Source organism: Podospora bellae-mahoneyi, chromosome 3 (genome assembly GCF_035222275.1).
Source record: "Podospora bellae-mahoneyi strain CBS 112042 chromosome 3, whole genome shotgun sequence".
Taxonomy (NCBI): domain Eukaryota; kingdom Fungi; phylum Ascomycota; class Sordariomycetes; order Sordariales; family Podosporaceae; genus Podospora; species Podospora bellae-mahoneyi.
The window spans coordinates 730,969-745,905 of record NC_085882.1 but is presented as its reverse complement, the minus strand read 5'-3'; the positions used below and the strand labels follow the sequence as shown (position 1 = coordinate 745,905).

At 52.5% G+C, this 14,937-nt stretch overlaps 5 protein-coding genes across 5 annotated transcripts; 2 read left to right on the top strand and 3 right to left on the bottom strand.

Moving 5' to 3' along the window:
- Positions 1-225: 225 nt before the first annotated feature.
- On the top strand, positions 226-1,185 carry QC761_302580 (uncharacterized protein; the record flags this gene model as incomplete). Its single annotated transcript, XM_062877396.1, has 3 exons — positions 226-277; positions 346-714; positions 776-1,185. 3 exons carry the CDS (start codon positions 226-228, stop codon positions 1,054-1,056), a joined length of 702 nt encoding a protein of 233 aa, XP_062733116.1. The 3' UTR covers positions 1,057-1,185.
- On the bottom strand, positions 1,150-3,185 carry QC761_302585 (uncharacterized protein; the record flags this gene model as incomplete). Its single annotated transcript, XM_062877397.1, is given in 5 exon segments — positions 1,150-1,214; positions 1,219-1,507; positions 1,561-1,730; positions 1,787-2,683; positions 2,761-3,185. Coding segments are annotated over 4 exon segments (582 nt in total). The 5' UTR covers positions 1,845-2,683; positions 2,761-3,185.
- A 998-nt stretch (positions 3,186-4,183) lies between these two features.
- On the top strand, positions 4,184-8,608 carry SPF1 (putative cation-transporting ATPase 1). The gene is made up of 3 exons (XM_062877398.1): positions 4,184-4,755; positions 4,838-7,905; positions 7,962-8,608. Exons 1-3 carry the CDS (start codon positions 4,399-4,401, stop codon positions 8,488-8,490), a joined length of 3,954 nt encoding a protein of 1,317 aa, XP_062733114.1. The 5' UTR covers positions 4,184-4,398; the 3' UTR covers positions 8,491-8,608.
- Positions 8,609-9,244: 636 nt separating this feature from the next.
- On the bottom strand, positions 9,245-11,371 carry MDH1 (Malate dehydrogenase, cytoplasmic). The gene is made up of 3 exons (XM_062877399.1): positions 10,735-11,371; positions 10,523-10,640; positions 9,245-10,427 (listed from the first exon to the last, which is right to left on the bottom strand). The coding sequence occupies exons 1-3, from the start codon at positions 10,783-10,785 to the stop codon at positions 9,589-9,591; spliced, it is 1,008 nt and encodes a 335-aa protein (XP_062733113.1). The 5' UTR covers positions 10,786-11,371; the 3' UTR covers positions 9,245-9,588.
- Positions 11,372-13,045: 1,674 nt separating this feature from the next.
- QC761_0049540 (uncharacterized protein) lies at positions 13,046-13,812 on the bottom strand (the record flags this gene model as incomplete). Its single annotated transcript, XM_062872460.1, has 3 exons — positions 13,046-13,152; positions 13,286-13,332; positions 13,739-13,812. 3 exons carry the CDS (start codon positions 13,810-13,812, stop codon positions 13,046-13,048), a joined length of 228 nt encoding a protein of 75 aa, XP_062733112.1.
- Positions 13,813-14,937: the final 1,125 nt, after the last annotated feature.

Sequence of the window (14,937 nt, the reverse complement as noted above, 5' to 3'; positions counted from 1 at the left end):
CGAGATTCCAGGCTGTCCACTTGGCCAAAGCTGTTCATGTCTTGGCCATTTATAGCACTTGAGGTCGGTATTTGTAGCCTCCGAGGGGATGTTTACGGGGTGGTGGGACATCACCAGCACGAAAGCATATAAGTCTGTCAACACCACCCGTCACCACCACTCCTACCCCTTAACTTCCCTGGCATTCAACAATCCCCAAACTTACCACCCGGCACCAGCACCACAATGAAGCCAACAGCTCTCCTCCTCCTGGCCGCCACAGGCGCAGAAGCTCACTGTAACTAACCTACCCCCTTTCCCCCTTTTTTGGTTTCTCCCACCCCCAAGACTAACCCTCCGGCCCAGACCGCTTCTCCAAACTAATCGTCGACGGCGTCCCGGAAACAAAAGAATGGGGCTTCGTCCGCCAATCCAAAAACTACCAGTCCAACGCCGGCGTCACAGACGTAAACAGCAACGATATGCGCTGCTACCAAATGCGCACCGGCACCACCACCGCGACCGTCACAGCCGGCACCCGCCTCGGCTTTGTCGCCATGTCAGCCGTCACCCACTTTGGCCCCGTGTCCTTCTACATGGCTCGCGTGCCCGACAATGCAAACATCAACACGTGGGAACCAGCGGGGAATGTGTGGTTCAAAGTGGGGGAAATCAGTGCCCAAGCTGGGCCGAACGGGCAGCTGGGGAGTTCGGAGCAGAATTGGCCTGCTTATAGTACGTTTTTCTTGCTGATCAAAAGTGTGAGAGGGGTATGCTGACAAAATTGATGGGGTAGACCAGAAGGAAGTGTACTTTAATGTGCCCAAAGAGGTGCCAAACGGAAAGTATCTTGTTCGTGTGGAGAGTATTGCTCTACACCAGGCTCAGTCGGCGGGTGGTGCCCAGCTTTACATCAACTGCGCTCAGGTTGAGGTTGTGGGCGGGGGGAGTGGGCGGCCGGGCCCGCTGGTTTCTTTCCCGGGGGCGTACGGTAGGAATGATCCCGGGTTGGTGTGGTCGTATTATCCTGTTCGGACGAGCTACAAGGCTCCGGGGCCGGCGGTTTGGCAGGGTTGAGAGGGAAAGAGGGGTGTTGTACGATGGAGGAGGGTTGTTCACAGCTATTGCAGACGTGTGTCGCTTGTCACAACAAAGCTGATGACTCAGATGTTATATCATCTTCTGTTCTGGACATCTATTGCCGAAGTTATTGTCGTCCGCAATCTCTACACCACCTACCTTGTTGAACAGATAGAATGGCGTAGTTGACGGACCCCAAGTCTGCAGCTCGACGGCCAGTGCAAGTGTGCCCATTCGTCCTGGCTGTCTCGGGAGCGTAGTCATTTCCGTCTGCACGCTCCGCAACGCCTTTGGCATCATGTCCGACCAAGAGCCGAATAGAATTCGTTCTACCCAAGGCAGTGTCGGGGCAGTTCATGCCAACGGAGAATTTAGTATTGTCTCCGGTGCTGAACACGACGCCTGGAGCGCTACCATAAAGGCCAACTGGGTAGTCAAAGAATCTTGTCTATGGAAAAAAGTCAGCATTTGTGAGCCATGTGCCGCAAGAGACCGACGAACCTTTCGATAGGTGCAAATGCCACATGGGTAGCCAGAGGGCTTCGTTGAGCTCTTGTCGGCGGCTGGGATCTTGCGCGCCACTTGGAGTCGTTTCGCCGTTGATGCGATGATCCTCGACCATTTTGATTTCGGTGTTCGGTCCGTTGATGACGAAGAGTTGGTTGACCGCACTGCATGTGTATGATCAGCATTGTGAGACCAAGACATCGTAGGATACGTGACTTACTCTTTCGCATGTCAATTTTTAAGCACAAATTCAGACCTTCTCTGAACGAAAAGATCATGCCCTCAGGCCAAATTCGATTTCCCCAAACTATATGTATGGTGGCTACTCGTACACCCAGGATACGTCACCCTCCCAGCCATCTCCATCAACACCAACATCAAAATGATGCCCAGCAAAACCCGAACCTCCCAACGTATAGTATTCCTCTCATTAGTATGCAGCCGAACCATTTCCACAAATCGAGCTATCAGCCTCCCTTGTGAGATCACCACAGGTTCGAGTTGAAAGGCCGGCCAAGCGGGAAGGGCAGAAACACCTAACCACGTAAGCAACACCCTCACAGTTCCGCGCCACCCGAATCACCGAGTCAACCAGAGTAATTGGACCTCTGTCGCTGTAAACAGATACCCCAAGGTACCGCCCTTCCCCAAAGTAGGGGACGTTTGGAATGGCGGTCGCTGTTGCCAGGGTCCAATCGGTTTGGAACTGTAGAGGATGGAGCAAACAAGACTCCTGTGCCTGGTGAGGAAAGATTTATAATGGATCTCAAACCGTCATCGTGAGAAATGGCAGCTGTCGCAGTAGAATCGCTCGAAATTTCTCCCCGTTTTTGCGTCGACGTGATATACGACACAGGCAGTATGTCGAAGAAAAGAAAGAAAATAAGTGCGCTGCGACACCAGAGGTGTGGGCTTACTTGAATAATGGGTCCCGCCGACGGGAGTCATCGGATCCGAAATGGCGAAATCGCCAGCGGGATCGGGGGATGGAGTTTTCTGGGCCATGGCCCTCTTCATGTTTTGGCGGCAGCAGGGAGCGGAATCAACGGTTCGTAGTGCGGCAAATCGTCGACAAGCGGAGAATATATCCCCGCTATGGGGTTCTGTTTGAAATCCTCTGTGCAAAAAGACGGAGAATGTCAGTTCAAAGCCTGGAATGAGTCGTTGCGATAGGGAAGTAGCGGTGTAACATACCTTTGGTCGACTTGCCAGGGTGGGATTTGTCCCATGAGTGCTTGTGAATCGGACCTCTTCCCATTGTATTGGATTGAATTTGTGCAAAGGCGATCAGCAAGAGAAGAACAGAAAAAGTCGTGATAAATATCACTTGAGGCGGATACTGGCATACCAGGAGAGTTGAAACCATTTGAGGCTGTGGTGGTGCTGGGTGGGAGCGGGAGGAAGAGAGATTGCAAGGTGGAAGAGGTTGGAGAGAGAAGAGAAAAGAGAGACAGGGCAGCAGCGGAAGCGACTTGATTTGTACCTGAAATTTTGTGGGGCCGGCAGAATTCTTTAGTGAGTGGTAATACAGAAATCAGTCGCGACTCGAGTCAGGACAAAACAAGAAAGGGGAAAGTGAAGGCCATGAATAATGGATGGAAATAACACTTATATGTGCGTGTTTAAGTGGTACCTGAAATACTACACCATGGAGAGTGAGCTGACTTGGTCGTCGCGGTGCCATCCTCTTCTGCGCATGGCACTCATCAAAAATTCAGGGATATGTTAGATGGATGGATACGCTGAATTGAAACAACATTAAGTCAAACAAAGTCGAATCTTGTCATCGATATCGGGTCCAAAATGATGCTGTGGTGTCAGTAGCATATGGCAGCAGTCAATAACCTACAAGTACTATTCAGGATGTTGATTTAGTTGGGTGGCGACTGTGATGATTTAAGGAATTTACTTGCTTATGGTATTCGTCCACGGGTAAGAGTCTCAAGCGACAATGGCTCTGTACCAGGTTGACTAAGGTGTGTTTTCGGAATACAGTTATATAAGTCCCTGTTCCGCAATATGGTTATAATAACTCTGATTGGATCCCGGCTATGCTCTGTTGGCGTCATAAAACAGTCGCTTGTAACTTTGGATACCTTAATTGGGACAACCTTTTACACTAGGGGCTATCTCCTGGGCTATTGTATAGCTTTTGTTATATCTTGGTGTGTTTAGTTCCACACGGCCATAATGTCCAGGGTGACTAATGAGATGGGACGGTGGGATGGGCCAAGATAACCTCATTTTTCTGTGGGATAGGTCCTTACCGTATGTCGAGCTTCGATGGGTACCGAGCTTGAATGAAGTATGATCTGAACAATAACACATGAAACTGCTGGTGACACCCCCGGGCACAGTCAACTGTCATGTCGTAAGGTAATATGTCCATAACACTGTTTCATAGCTGCAATACGTCTGGCATATTCAGGAATGCTGACGTTCGGATCAATGTTGAAGTCGGATGTCGTTAAAATGGCGGCTGTTCTTCGGCACATTCCCCACGTCAACTGTTTGGCTCCCATGTGGCGGCAGCTGACGAAGAGCTGGCGGCGGGCCTGGGGTGGCGTCCCAGGAAAAAGGGACGCTAAGCCTAATTGGAGGCAAAAGCACACCTAATTCCATTGCATCCTACGGCCTTCGGCGCTGCGCTGTTCACGTCTCCGTCTTGCCGCCAAATTTCCCACGGCTCCGTCATCTCTCGAGCCACCGCAACGCGACGACCACCGAATAGAAAACGACCCGCCACGGCGGCCATCATCAATGTGGACACCATAGACGGATAATCTCTTCTCACTCTCTCTTTTCCCTTCTTCTCTGCAACATCGGCCAGCCATGGCGCCGCTCGTCGATAACTCGCAGATTCAGTCCGCTGAACTGCTGCGCCCGCTGCCTCTGGCCCAGCATGCCTACATTTGGCCGTTTGCCATAATATGGCCCATCTTTCTACGATACTATCTCAGCGAGGAACTCTACAACAAACACATCGGGGCGCAGGAATGGACATTTGTCTGGGTTGGCTCTATCCTTACTGTCCAGGCGCTGACCTGGCTCTGCACACACTGGAGCGTTAACCTTGATGCCACGTTCACCGCCCGGAAGGTCCGTACCATCGAGGATGCGAAACTGATCAAGGTTGTCCCAATTGCGAATGCCGGCTCTGCTGAGATTTGCAAGCTTGTTCGCGACAAGGTGAGCCCTCGCAAACCCCCGACATTCTGGCTTCTCGGAAAGCAAAGAACAAGTACAGGGTCTAATCTTGAAAAATGTCCAGGTCGGAGGCAAGCCCAACCTCTCGTTCCTTTTCCAAAAGCGCCGTTTTCTCTACGATCCCGAGACCAAGAAGTTCGGTACCCTTGCCTACGACATCGATGCTAGCCCTGCCCCAAAGCTTGAGAAGTTCCAGAAATCCAGGGGTATCACCAGCGCCTCCGAGTTGGAGCGCCTCGAGCAGCACTATGGCACCAACACTTTCGACATCCCAGTCCCAACTTTCACCGAGCTCTTCAAGGAACACGCGGTCGCCCCGTTCTTTGTGTTCCAGCTGTTTTGCGTGGGTCTCTGGCTGTTGGATGAATACTGGTACTACTCGCTCTTCACCCTGTTCATGCTCGTCATGTTCGAAAGCACCGTGGTCTGGCAGCGTCAGCGCACCCTTGTTGAATTCCGAGGAATGAGCATCAAGCCTTACAACATCTACGTCTATCGCCTCGGCAAGTGGACTGAAATCCAGAGCGACAAGCTTCTGCCTGGCGATTTGGTCTCAGTCTCGCGCACCAAGGAGGACAGCGGTGTTGCCTGCGATATGATCTTGGTCGAGGGTACTGCGATTGTGAATGAGGCCATGCTCTCCGGTGAGAGCACTCCTCTTCTCAAGGATTCAATTCAACTTCGTCCCGGCGAGGCTGAAATCGATATCGAGGGTCTCGACAAGAACTCTTTCCTCTGGGGAGGCACCAAGGTCTTGCAGATTACCCATGGCAACACCGAAGAAGAGAGGCCTAAGCTTGCTTCAGGCGTTCCCGCGCCTCCTGACAACGGAGCCATGGCTATTGTCACCAAGACTGGTTTCGAGACTTCCCAGGGAAGCTTGGTTCGTACCATGATCTACTCTACTGAACGCGTCTCGGCCAACAACGCCGAGGCTCTGTTCTTCATCTTGTTCTTGCTTATCTTTGCTCTTGCTGCCTCTTGGTATGTCTGGGACGAGGGTGTCAAGAAGGACCGCAAGAGATCTAAGCTTCTGTTGGACTGCATTCTCATCACCACAAGCGTCGTGCCCCCTGAGCTTCCCATGGAACTCAGCTTGGCCGTCAACACCAGTTTGGCTGCTCTTGCCAAGTTCGCTATCTTCTGCACTGAACCCTTCAGAATTCCCTTCGCTGGCCGCATCGATGTGGCATGCTTCGACAAGACTGGCACTCTCACGGGAGAAGACCTGGTGGTTGAGGGTATCGCTGGTCTTGGCCTGGGCCACTCTGGCACTGACACCCCTAGGGAGACCGATGGCGCCCATAGCCATATGACCAAGGTCCACGATGCTGGCCTCGAGACCACCCTCGTCCTTGCCACTGCGCATGCTCTTGTCAAGCTTGACGAAGGGGAGGTTGTTGGAGACCCGATGGAAAAGGCTACACTCAACGCTCTTGGTTGGTCCTTGGGCAAGAATGATACCTTGACTAGCAAACCTACCACTGTTGCGACTACCGGCATTGCTGGCACCGTTCAGATTAAGCGTCGTTTCCAGTTTTCTTCTGCTTTGAAGCGCCAGAGCGCTGTCGCCACCATCCATGCCACTGAGAACAAGGCCGACCAAAGACTGAAGGGTACTTTTGTCGCCGTCAAGGGCGCCCCCGAGACGATCATGAAGATGCTGGTCACCGTGCCCAAGGACTACGAGGAAACGTACAAGTACTTCACTCGCCGTGGCTCCCGTGTCTTGGCGTTGGCTTACAAGCACTTATCTGTGGATAACGAGCTTGGTATGAGCAGGATCAACGACCTGAAGCGTGAGAAGGTGGAATCAGAACTTACTTTTGCTGGTTTCTTGGTTCTTCAGTGCCCTCTCAAGGATGATGCCAAGGAGGCGGTTCGCATGCTCAACGAGAGCAGCCACCGTGTCGTCATGATTACCGGAGATAACCCGCTTACTGCTGTTCACGTCGCCAAGGAGGTGGAAATTGTCGACCGGGATGTTCTCATCTTGGATTCCCCTGAGCACAGCGTGCATGGTGAGGAGAAGCTCGTCTGGCGCAGCGTCGACGACAAGGTTCAAATTGAGGTTGACCCCACCAAGCCTATCGACCCTCAGATTATCAAGACGAAGGATCTCTGTGTTACCGGTTATGCTCTGAACAAGTTCAAAGATCAAGTTGGCTGGAAGACTCTGTTGCGCCACACGTGGGTGTACGCCCGTGTTTCGCCCAAGCAAAAGGAGGATATTCTCTTGGGTCTCAAGGATATGGGCTACTACACTCTGATGGCTGGCGATGGTACCAACGATGTCGGTGCGCTCAAGCAAGCCCACATCGGTGTTGCTCTTCTCAACGGCACTCAACAGGATCTGACACGCATTGCCGAACACGCACGCGACCAACGGATGAAGGGCATGTACCAGAAACAGGTCGACCTGATGAAGAGATGGAACCAGCCTGCGCCCCCCGTTCCTGCCATGATCGCCCACTTGTACCCCCCTGGACCCAGCAACCCCCACTACGAGAAGGCCATGGAGCGCGAGGCTGCCAAGAGAGGTGTCACAGTCGCCCAGCTCGCCAAGGCCAACGGCACCGACATCGAGACTGTGACTTCTCCTGCCGCTCAGCAACTCATCAACCAAGACCCGCGGAGAGCTAAGCAATCTGATGCTGTGGCCAAGGCCACCAACTTTGCTGACAAGCTTCAACAATCCATGATGGACGCTGAGCTTGACGATGAGCCCCCTTCGCTGAAGCTGGGCGATGCCTCCGTCGCCGCCCCCTTCACTTCCAAGCTCCGTAACGTCATTGCCATTCCCAACATTATCCGCCAAGGTCGTTGCACCCTTGTTGCCACCATTCAAATGTACAAGATTCTCGCTCTCAACTGCCTGATTAGTGCGTACAGTTTGAGTGTATTGTACCTCGAGGGTATCAAGTTTGGCGACGGTCAGATCACCATCAGTGGTATGCTCATGAGCGTCTGCTTCTTGTCTATCTCCCGCGCCAAATCCGTTGAGGGTCTGTCCAAGGAGAGACCCCAGCCGAATATCTTTAATTTCTACATCATTGGGTCCATTCTTGGCCAGTTTGCTGTTCATGTCGCGACGCTTATCTACATTGCCCGGTTTTGCGATAGGCTTGAGCCGTAAGTTTCATCTTCCCCGCCTGCTGCCTACTCGCATGCTGACTTGAGCGTATTAGTCGCTCCGAAATGGTCGATCTCGAGGCCGAGTTCTCCCCCTCCCTTCTCAACTCGGCTGTCTACCTCCTTCAGCTCATCCAGCAGATCTCCACTTTTGCCGTCAACTATCAGGGCCGTCCCTTCCGCGAATCGCTCTCGGAGAACCGGGGCATGTTCTGGGGCATTCTTGGCGTCACCGCCATTGCATTTTCCTGCTCCACCGAGTTTCTCCCTGAGCTCAACCAACAGATGAAGCTCGTGCCCTTCACCGAGGAGTTCAAGACTACCATGACAGCGGTGATGGTGCTGGATTATGTTGCTTGTTATGCTATCGAAATCGTTCTCAAGTTCTTGTTCTCGGACCTCAAGGCGAGGGACATTGCCGAGAGGAGACCGGAGCAGCTTGAGAGGGAGAGGGCGAGGAAGGAGGAGGAACGCAAGAAGAAGGAAGAAGAGGAGGATAGAAAGAGGGAGGAGCAGGTGAAAGAGTTTGAGAGGAAGCTGGAGGAGAATAAGAGGAGGCTGGCGGAGGCATGGGGGAGGAATTAAAGGTTGTTTTATTATTTGGAATACATAAGGGGTTGGAAGTGTTTTAGAGCGGAGGGCACGTATTGATACCTTTGATGAATGATTGTGTCAGGGGTTGGGTGGGAACGGAAAAGATGGGTTTTGGGATTGGGTGGGTTGGAGCGAGGGCTTTTACACAAATGTACTATTTTTAGAGTTTTGAATGTACAATAAAAGAATGTGATGTCATGACTATGGGTTTCGTGTTGAGATTGGCTTTGTGGCTTGGGGGTGTGGGATGGGCTATGGTGGTTATGGTTTCCAGTGTATCTACTATAAACAATCCACCTCTTCCTCGCTGTGCCCACTCATTGGCCACGAGCAGTATGTACAAAATATAACCGCCGTTTTCCTTCTTGACAGCAGGCTACACATTGGCCCTATTTAATGTAACTTGTTCACCATCACCTGTCTACTTCTGAAACCGGATTCAGATGACTCCAACGCCACGCCAGCGGTCGTTGGTTGGTCAAGAGATTGTATACCTCAGAACAAACACATGGTCTACCTCCAAGTACCTAAGGGATAGATAGGGAAAGTAGTGCTGGAGCTGTCCTCTCCTCTTCTGTTCATGCATGCTAACTAACACAGTCCGGTCGAATCCAATGTCCTGGTCAACGCAAAGGTGGTAAGAGTGGAATCAGTCATAACATTTTTGTGACAAAATGAAAAGAGAATAGTTAATACAGTGGTGAAGGCTGTCTAAAGGCTACCTCGACACAAGCCAAGCAAAGCCACAACAAAAGAGACATCCTGCTCTATGCTGGAAAAGAACATGTTCTATTCGCAGAGGCTCCTTCAAGCAAAAAGCAAACACAAGACGCCATCCCGTTTTGTCGCCTGCTAAAAACACTTGTCTCCCAGCTGGACTGGTACCAGCAACCCGAGACATCCATCAACCATACTTTTGTTGCCCGCAATGCACCACACGCCCTCCCCTAGGTCTTTTTGTTAAGCCGCATTCATCACCGCCATCACAGTTTGCCGAGGTTCATCCGCACGAGGTCTTTTGGGCCGGTTGCCAAAGAAAAAGGCTAGGCCATCATTATTTTATTTGCTTGTAGGATAAAACGGCTGCATTTATTTGCCGGGGTTGGAGGCCACGAAGGCAACACCCTTCTCGATGTTCTTCTTGAGGTCGGCGAAGCAGGCCTGGAGGAGACCCTCCTCGATGGCGTCAACCTTGCCGACGGGGAGGATCTTCTCAACACCGTTGGGGCCGAGCTCAACCTTGGAGCTGAAGAAGTCGATGCCCTGGTCCTTGTAGAGGGGGCTGTCGACGAAGGTGGGCTCAATGACGCCCTTCTCGCCCTGAGCAGCGCGGAGGACGGAGTCGGCCATGCGGGCACCGGCCATGGCCATGGAGAGGGTGGCGGAACCGGCACCATCCTTGGCCTTGACAACCTCATCACCACCGAACTGGACACGCTTGACGAGCTCGGCATCGGAGGAGAGGTCGGGGTGGTTGGACTGGGAGAAGAGGGGGACGATGGTCACACCGGAGTGGCCACCGACAACGGTGATGTTCTCATCCTTGGGGTCGGTGCCCTTCTTCTCGGAAACGAAGCGGGAGGCACGGACGACGTCAAGGGTTGTGACACCGAAGAGGCGCTTGGGGTTGTAGACACCCTTGGACTTGAAGACCTCGGCGCAGATGGGGACGGTGGAGTTGACGGGGTTGGAGATGATGAGGATGTTGGCCTCGGGGCAGGACTCGGCGCAGGCCTTGGCGAGGTCGCGGACGATGGAGGCGTTGGTGTTGAAGAGATCATCACGGGTCATGCCGGGCTTGCGGGGAACACCGGCGGGGATGAGGACGACCTCGGAGCCCTTGAGGGCGCTGGCGAGGCCGCTGGGGGTGGCCTCGTAGCCCTTGACGGTGGACTTGGTGTTGACGTGGGAGACATCAGCAGCAACGCCTGTTTGAGGGTGGCAAGAACTGTCAGCTATTGATGGGACGAACGCGAGGCTGAGGCTCTCGGAGCTAATTAGCTCCAAGGTTCGGACGACGTACCAGGGGCGCCACGGATATCGTAGAGGGCGAGCTCAGTGACTCTGGGGTTCTGCTTCAGGAGAAGAGAGAGGGGCTGGCCAATGCCACCGGCGGCACCGAGGACGGTAACCTTGGAGAGCTGTTCAAGTCAAAACCAGTCAGCGCATGCCATTCATCACCCCGCACTAGTGCTTGGTGGTGGTAGGTGCAGTGGTGTTGGCGATGGTGCATACCTGGCGGGCCGACACCGAGAAGGCGCGGGTCTGGATTCTGGAGGCAAACATTTTGACGGTGATGATGATGGTCTTCGTGCGGCGGCAACGAGGATCTGGAAGGGGAGGTAGTGGTTCAAAGAAAAACAAATGCACCGGTCGAGAGGGAGGGTGCGGGTCGTTGAGGTAAAAAAAAGTTGGACCGATCCACCTTTAGCCTAGCGCTGTTGGGGAGGGCCAGGGTGACAGTGGCGGGCCATTCTCGGAAGGATCGGACCTCGGAAAATCCCGCTGGACGGCCAATGAAATCGATCCACTTTTCAACCTCCGCCTGTCCTTTGCCCGGGGGATCAACGAGTGACGTCTTCGGCCGAGAGGGAAAATGGATTTGTTTTCTTCGATTTTTGGATGCATGATTGTGTCGCTGGGTTCTTCCTGTACCACGGCTCAAGTTCGAAGCCCGAGATGCCCATCAAATGTGGCATCAGGACCCCACCACCACATTCCAACTCCCGTCAAAACGGAATGTGGGGCATCCAACTTTTCCGCCATGTTCCAAGAGCGACACCGGACGGGCCGGGTAGCCAATGGCTTTTCGGCTTCGTGAATAAGCTCTCGGCTTCCACACATCAGGACAACGGACTGTCGGACCTCCTCGAGATCGGAGCTTGATGGACGCGGCTGTAAGAGCGTGCCGAGTTCGATGTTAGCATATATGCCGAGGTGCTCCACCTCCGCATTCCCGGCATTGGTCTGGTCCTTGGCGATTCGTTGGTAACTGTGCTTTTCCTTTCTCACCGTAGTCAATGATGACCAGCATCCTAGACCTCCCGTTGGTCAGAGAAGCTGTCATAAACTGGACTGGCCCAGTCTGGCGTAGACATTCACCACGTCTTGGTGATAGCCAGCCGAATCTACGTCGTTGATTGATTGAAAGCATTTAGTTGAGCTTAACCCTTGCAGCTTTGTTGACCAGCATATAATCCGCTCCCACGGCCAGTAACCTCACCCATATCACCAAATCGGGATTTAACCCTACAAGACCCAATGTTCCTTCAATTGAATGTGTCTAGCATGTCTTCGAGTCCTTCATTATGAGGGCACAGAAGAGGACGATGGCCGCGAAGACCAAGCCAGCAACGCTATGTGTCAGTTGGAGATGTTCATGCTAGCTTAGGATGTTTACTGTCGCTTACTGACGCTGCTGGATATGTGCTTGGACGGAAGACGCTCACTTGGGAATAGAGCTCGATGAGATTTCTCGCGCTTGCTTGCCAGATGGAAGATGCGCTCGTTTGCTAACGAGACAATGATGAGATTCTCTGGCGTCTGGTTGCTCGTCTTGGGGGGTGGGAATGTCTTCTTGATGTCATCCAAACATCGTCAAGACAAAACATCTACATTGGCATCCACTTCAGAAGCTCTTTATATTCACCTTTGTGAATACATGATGGGTATTTGCCTCGCTGTGAAAAGCTATTTACCTGGTACTTTCTCAAAAACAGCTCATCAACCTTTTGCGTGTTAAATGAGTCTGAAGCGGCTCCTTGGATAGCTTTAATGTTCCCCTGGTGCACGGGGGCACGGCTTGGAGAGCCTTACTATACCTCACCTTTGTCACCGCCACTTTGGGCATCTACCAAGTCAAGTATCACGATATTTAACAGCCTCCAGTCCACGTTTTAAACTAGGTAGTGGATCAAAGTCCCTTGACTAGTCTTGATAAGTCTTGAAAAGACTTTTGGAAGTACGTTTGGCCTACTTCCGAATCGAATTTCAGAACAACCCGAAAGGTTCAAAAGGTCTATGGTTGAACGACCATATCGCAATGTCATGTAAGTGAGATGAAAGGTAATGTCTTGTTGCACGTACCCAACGAGTCGCGCTATCTTGGCATGCAAATGGTGATATCCATCTTGGTTTGCATTGACATGGGAACTCATGAGATGTCAGGTTACAAGCAGCTACATCGGCATACTGTCAATTACAATATCTTCAGGAATCTCAGCCATCAACCATAGGTCAGAACACATGCGCCCTGGCAGGGGAATGATGAGTCTGACGGCCCACCACTCAACCCCAAGCCCCTTGCCCACACTCCTGTGCCCTGTTAAGCGATGCAATATTTCAGCAACCCACAAATGTAGCTTTCAGCCCCCCATCAAGGTGAAACAGAGGGGCCGGCCAGGCAGGAAGAGCGGGCGCAGCGGTGTTGTCTCCCCAAGTCAAACGAAACCCCTACACTTTCCGCACCACTCGAATCACCGAGTCGGCAAAAGCAGGAGTCGGACCTGTGCCACTGCCGAAGCAGACCCCCCAGCTTTCGCTAGGTTCAATCGGCTTGGAACTGTAGAGGGGTGGGGGGCACACCAGCACCCACAGTGGTGGTAGCCGAGATCTCAAAGGTGATCTCCGACTGCCATCGAGAGATGACAGTCGCTGCGGGCGAAGGTTCCAAAGATCTCCCCGTTTTTCGTTGACTGGGTAGGGCCCCACGAATGACGGGACGAACCGAGAATCTAAAAAAGAAGACCGGATGCTGGGGACACAAAAAGGGGTTGTGTGGGCTTACCTTGAATGTCTGATGTCTTGTGGACCTCGGGGGCGGCGGTGGGGGATCTAGAGAGAGTTGCCAAGTGACTCAAACGTCAGAATCGATTCCATGTGCATGGCCCGAGTAGAGGGGAAAAGAAAAGGCTTGTGCAACAAAATGAAGTTCTGCAAAACATACCAGCTGGGATAGGCTTGAGGCCGCAAGGGTGCGCTGCTGAGGTCGCAGGAGGGGGCGGTGGACGAGGGTCGTTATCGTGACTGAACGACCAAGTGTTGGTATGCTTGGACAAAAAGGTAAGAAGAAAAGAGAGTAGGAGTTTGCGAGGAGAGGTTGAATTTATACGTACAATTGTGGGACTGGGAATTTGCAAGCAGCCAGACTTTGCAAGCGGGCACAGATCGCAGAGATACACCTATTCTGGGGCTTTCTGGCTCTTTTCACCTCAATAGTTGCTCCGACCAACAGACTGACGCGTAATCCGGGTGTTGACTTTGGAAAAGGTTGCTCATGAGTTGCTCGTCTTCACCCACTTGATCCTCCGGCATATCCTGCCAGGCTCCACATCACATCACCCCTCGCTGACTACTTCAGAGGGGTGCCTGGAGAAGCATCTGAGGGATTTGGGTCGGTTGGGCAGTGTTCGTGATAGTTCAGAATAGGCCTAGGTAAACAGAAGGTCTGCTCAGCGGAGATGTAGGAGGGGGCAGCAGTAAGTACTAGTTGAGACATCAAAAAGGAGCAAAGGCTCAAATTACCTTATGTCGAGAGAATTCATATCTAGCAACCAGCGTCTACGTGGAGGGTTGGGCTGGCATCAGAAGCTGAATCCTGGCGAATCAACCTGGGTGCACAGGGAGAGGACCAAAGGGCCACAGACTGGATGCCCTGTTGGAGGGTTGTCTCATTCAGTCAGCACCCCTTCTTCTGCCCACCCCATATTATCCGATTGGAAGCGCAGGACTTCCTTCTCGCCCCTCTTCTACCCACAGTTCTTTTTCTTCCCATGACCACACTATTCCCAACCGATACCATCGCTGTCCCTGTGCCTCCATCTTCCAGTCAACTCGGATGTATGTGTTTCTTCCTACCACACACACAGCCACAGCGAAACCCTTTGTTTTCATTTCCCCCACTCCTTCACTTCCCCCTTTCTCCTCTTTTCATTTGGCTTGACTGGCGGCTGATCGTTACTGTAGCACAACAGATTGCGTTCAAAACTGAAAAGTAGAATATCCTTCCTGACTTTGGCGCGACAGCATTACCAGACCTCTGGTACGTATCCCCTCTTCTCCAGGAAAATGATCTATTCTCTCCGATGAGTTTGAACTGACAGTTTCTTTTCTGACAGCCAACTCCACGCAATACCATCGCTGATCCGATGTCCGATTCAGATCCCGATCCCGATCCCAGTTCTGATTTCTGTCTTGCTTCTTCCCATTGCTCGATCAAGATTAGACACACGGACAGCCTATCTGGGATCTGTTAGCCGAAAGGAATTGCGGACTTTCATATGCCAAAGTCTTCAGTTGGGAATGGCATGGGCGAGAGACGAGGGAGGTAGCAGAGGTCAAAGAGGCCACCAAGGCCCCATGGCCATATGACCGAAGGATTGCGTGCCCGCTCTTCCTGACATGAACAAATGGCACTCTGCTGCAGCCGAGGTGATCTGG

Coding starts and splice junctions, on each gene's coding strand:
- SPF1 (XM_062877398.1), top strand. CDS start 4,399: ATGGCGCCGCTCGTCGATAACTCGCAGATTCAGTCCGCTGAACTGCTG. Junction 4,756..4,837: donor GCAAGCTTGTTCGCGACAAG/GTGAGCCCTCGC, acceptor AAAAATGTCCAG/GTCGGAGGCAAGCCCAACCT. Junction 7,906..7,961: donor TTTTGCGATAGGCTTGAGCC/GTAAGTTTCATC, acceptor TGAGCGTATTAG/TCGCTCCGAAATGGTCGATC.
- MDH1 (XM_062877399.1), bottom strand. CDS start 10,785: ATGTTTGCCTCCAGAATCCAGACCCGCGCCTTCTCGGTGTCGGCCCGC. Junction 10,641..10,734: donor TCTCGGTGTCGGCCCGCCAG/GTATGCACCATC, acceptor TGACTTGAACAG/CTCTCCAAGGTTACCGTCCT. Junction 10,428..10,522: donor CGATATCCGTGGCGCCCCTG/GTACGTCGTCCG, acceptor ACCCTCAAACAG/GCGTTGCTGCTGATGTCTCC.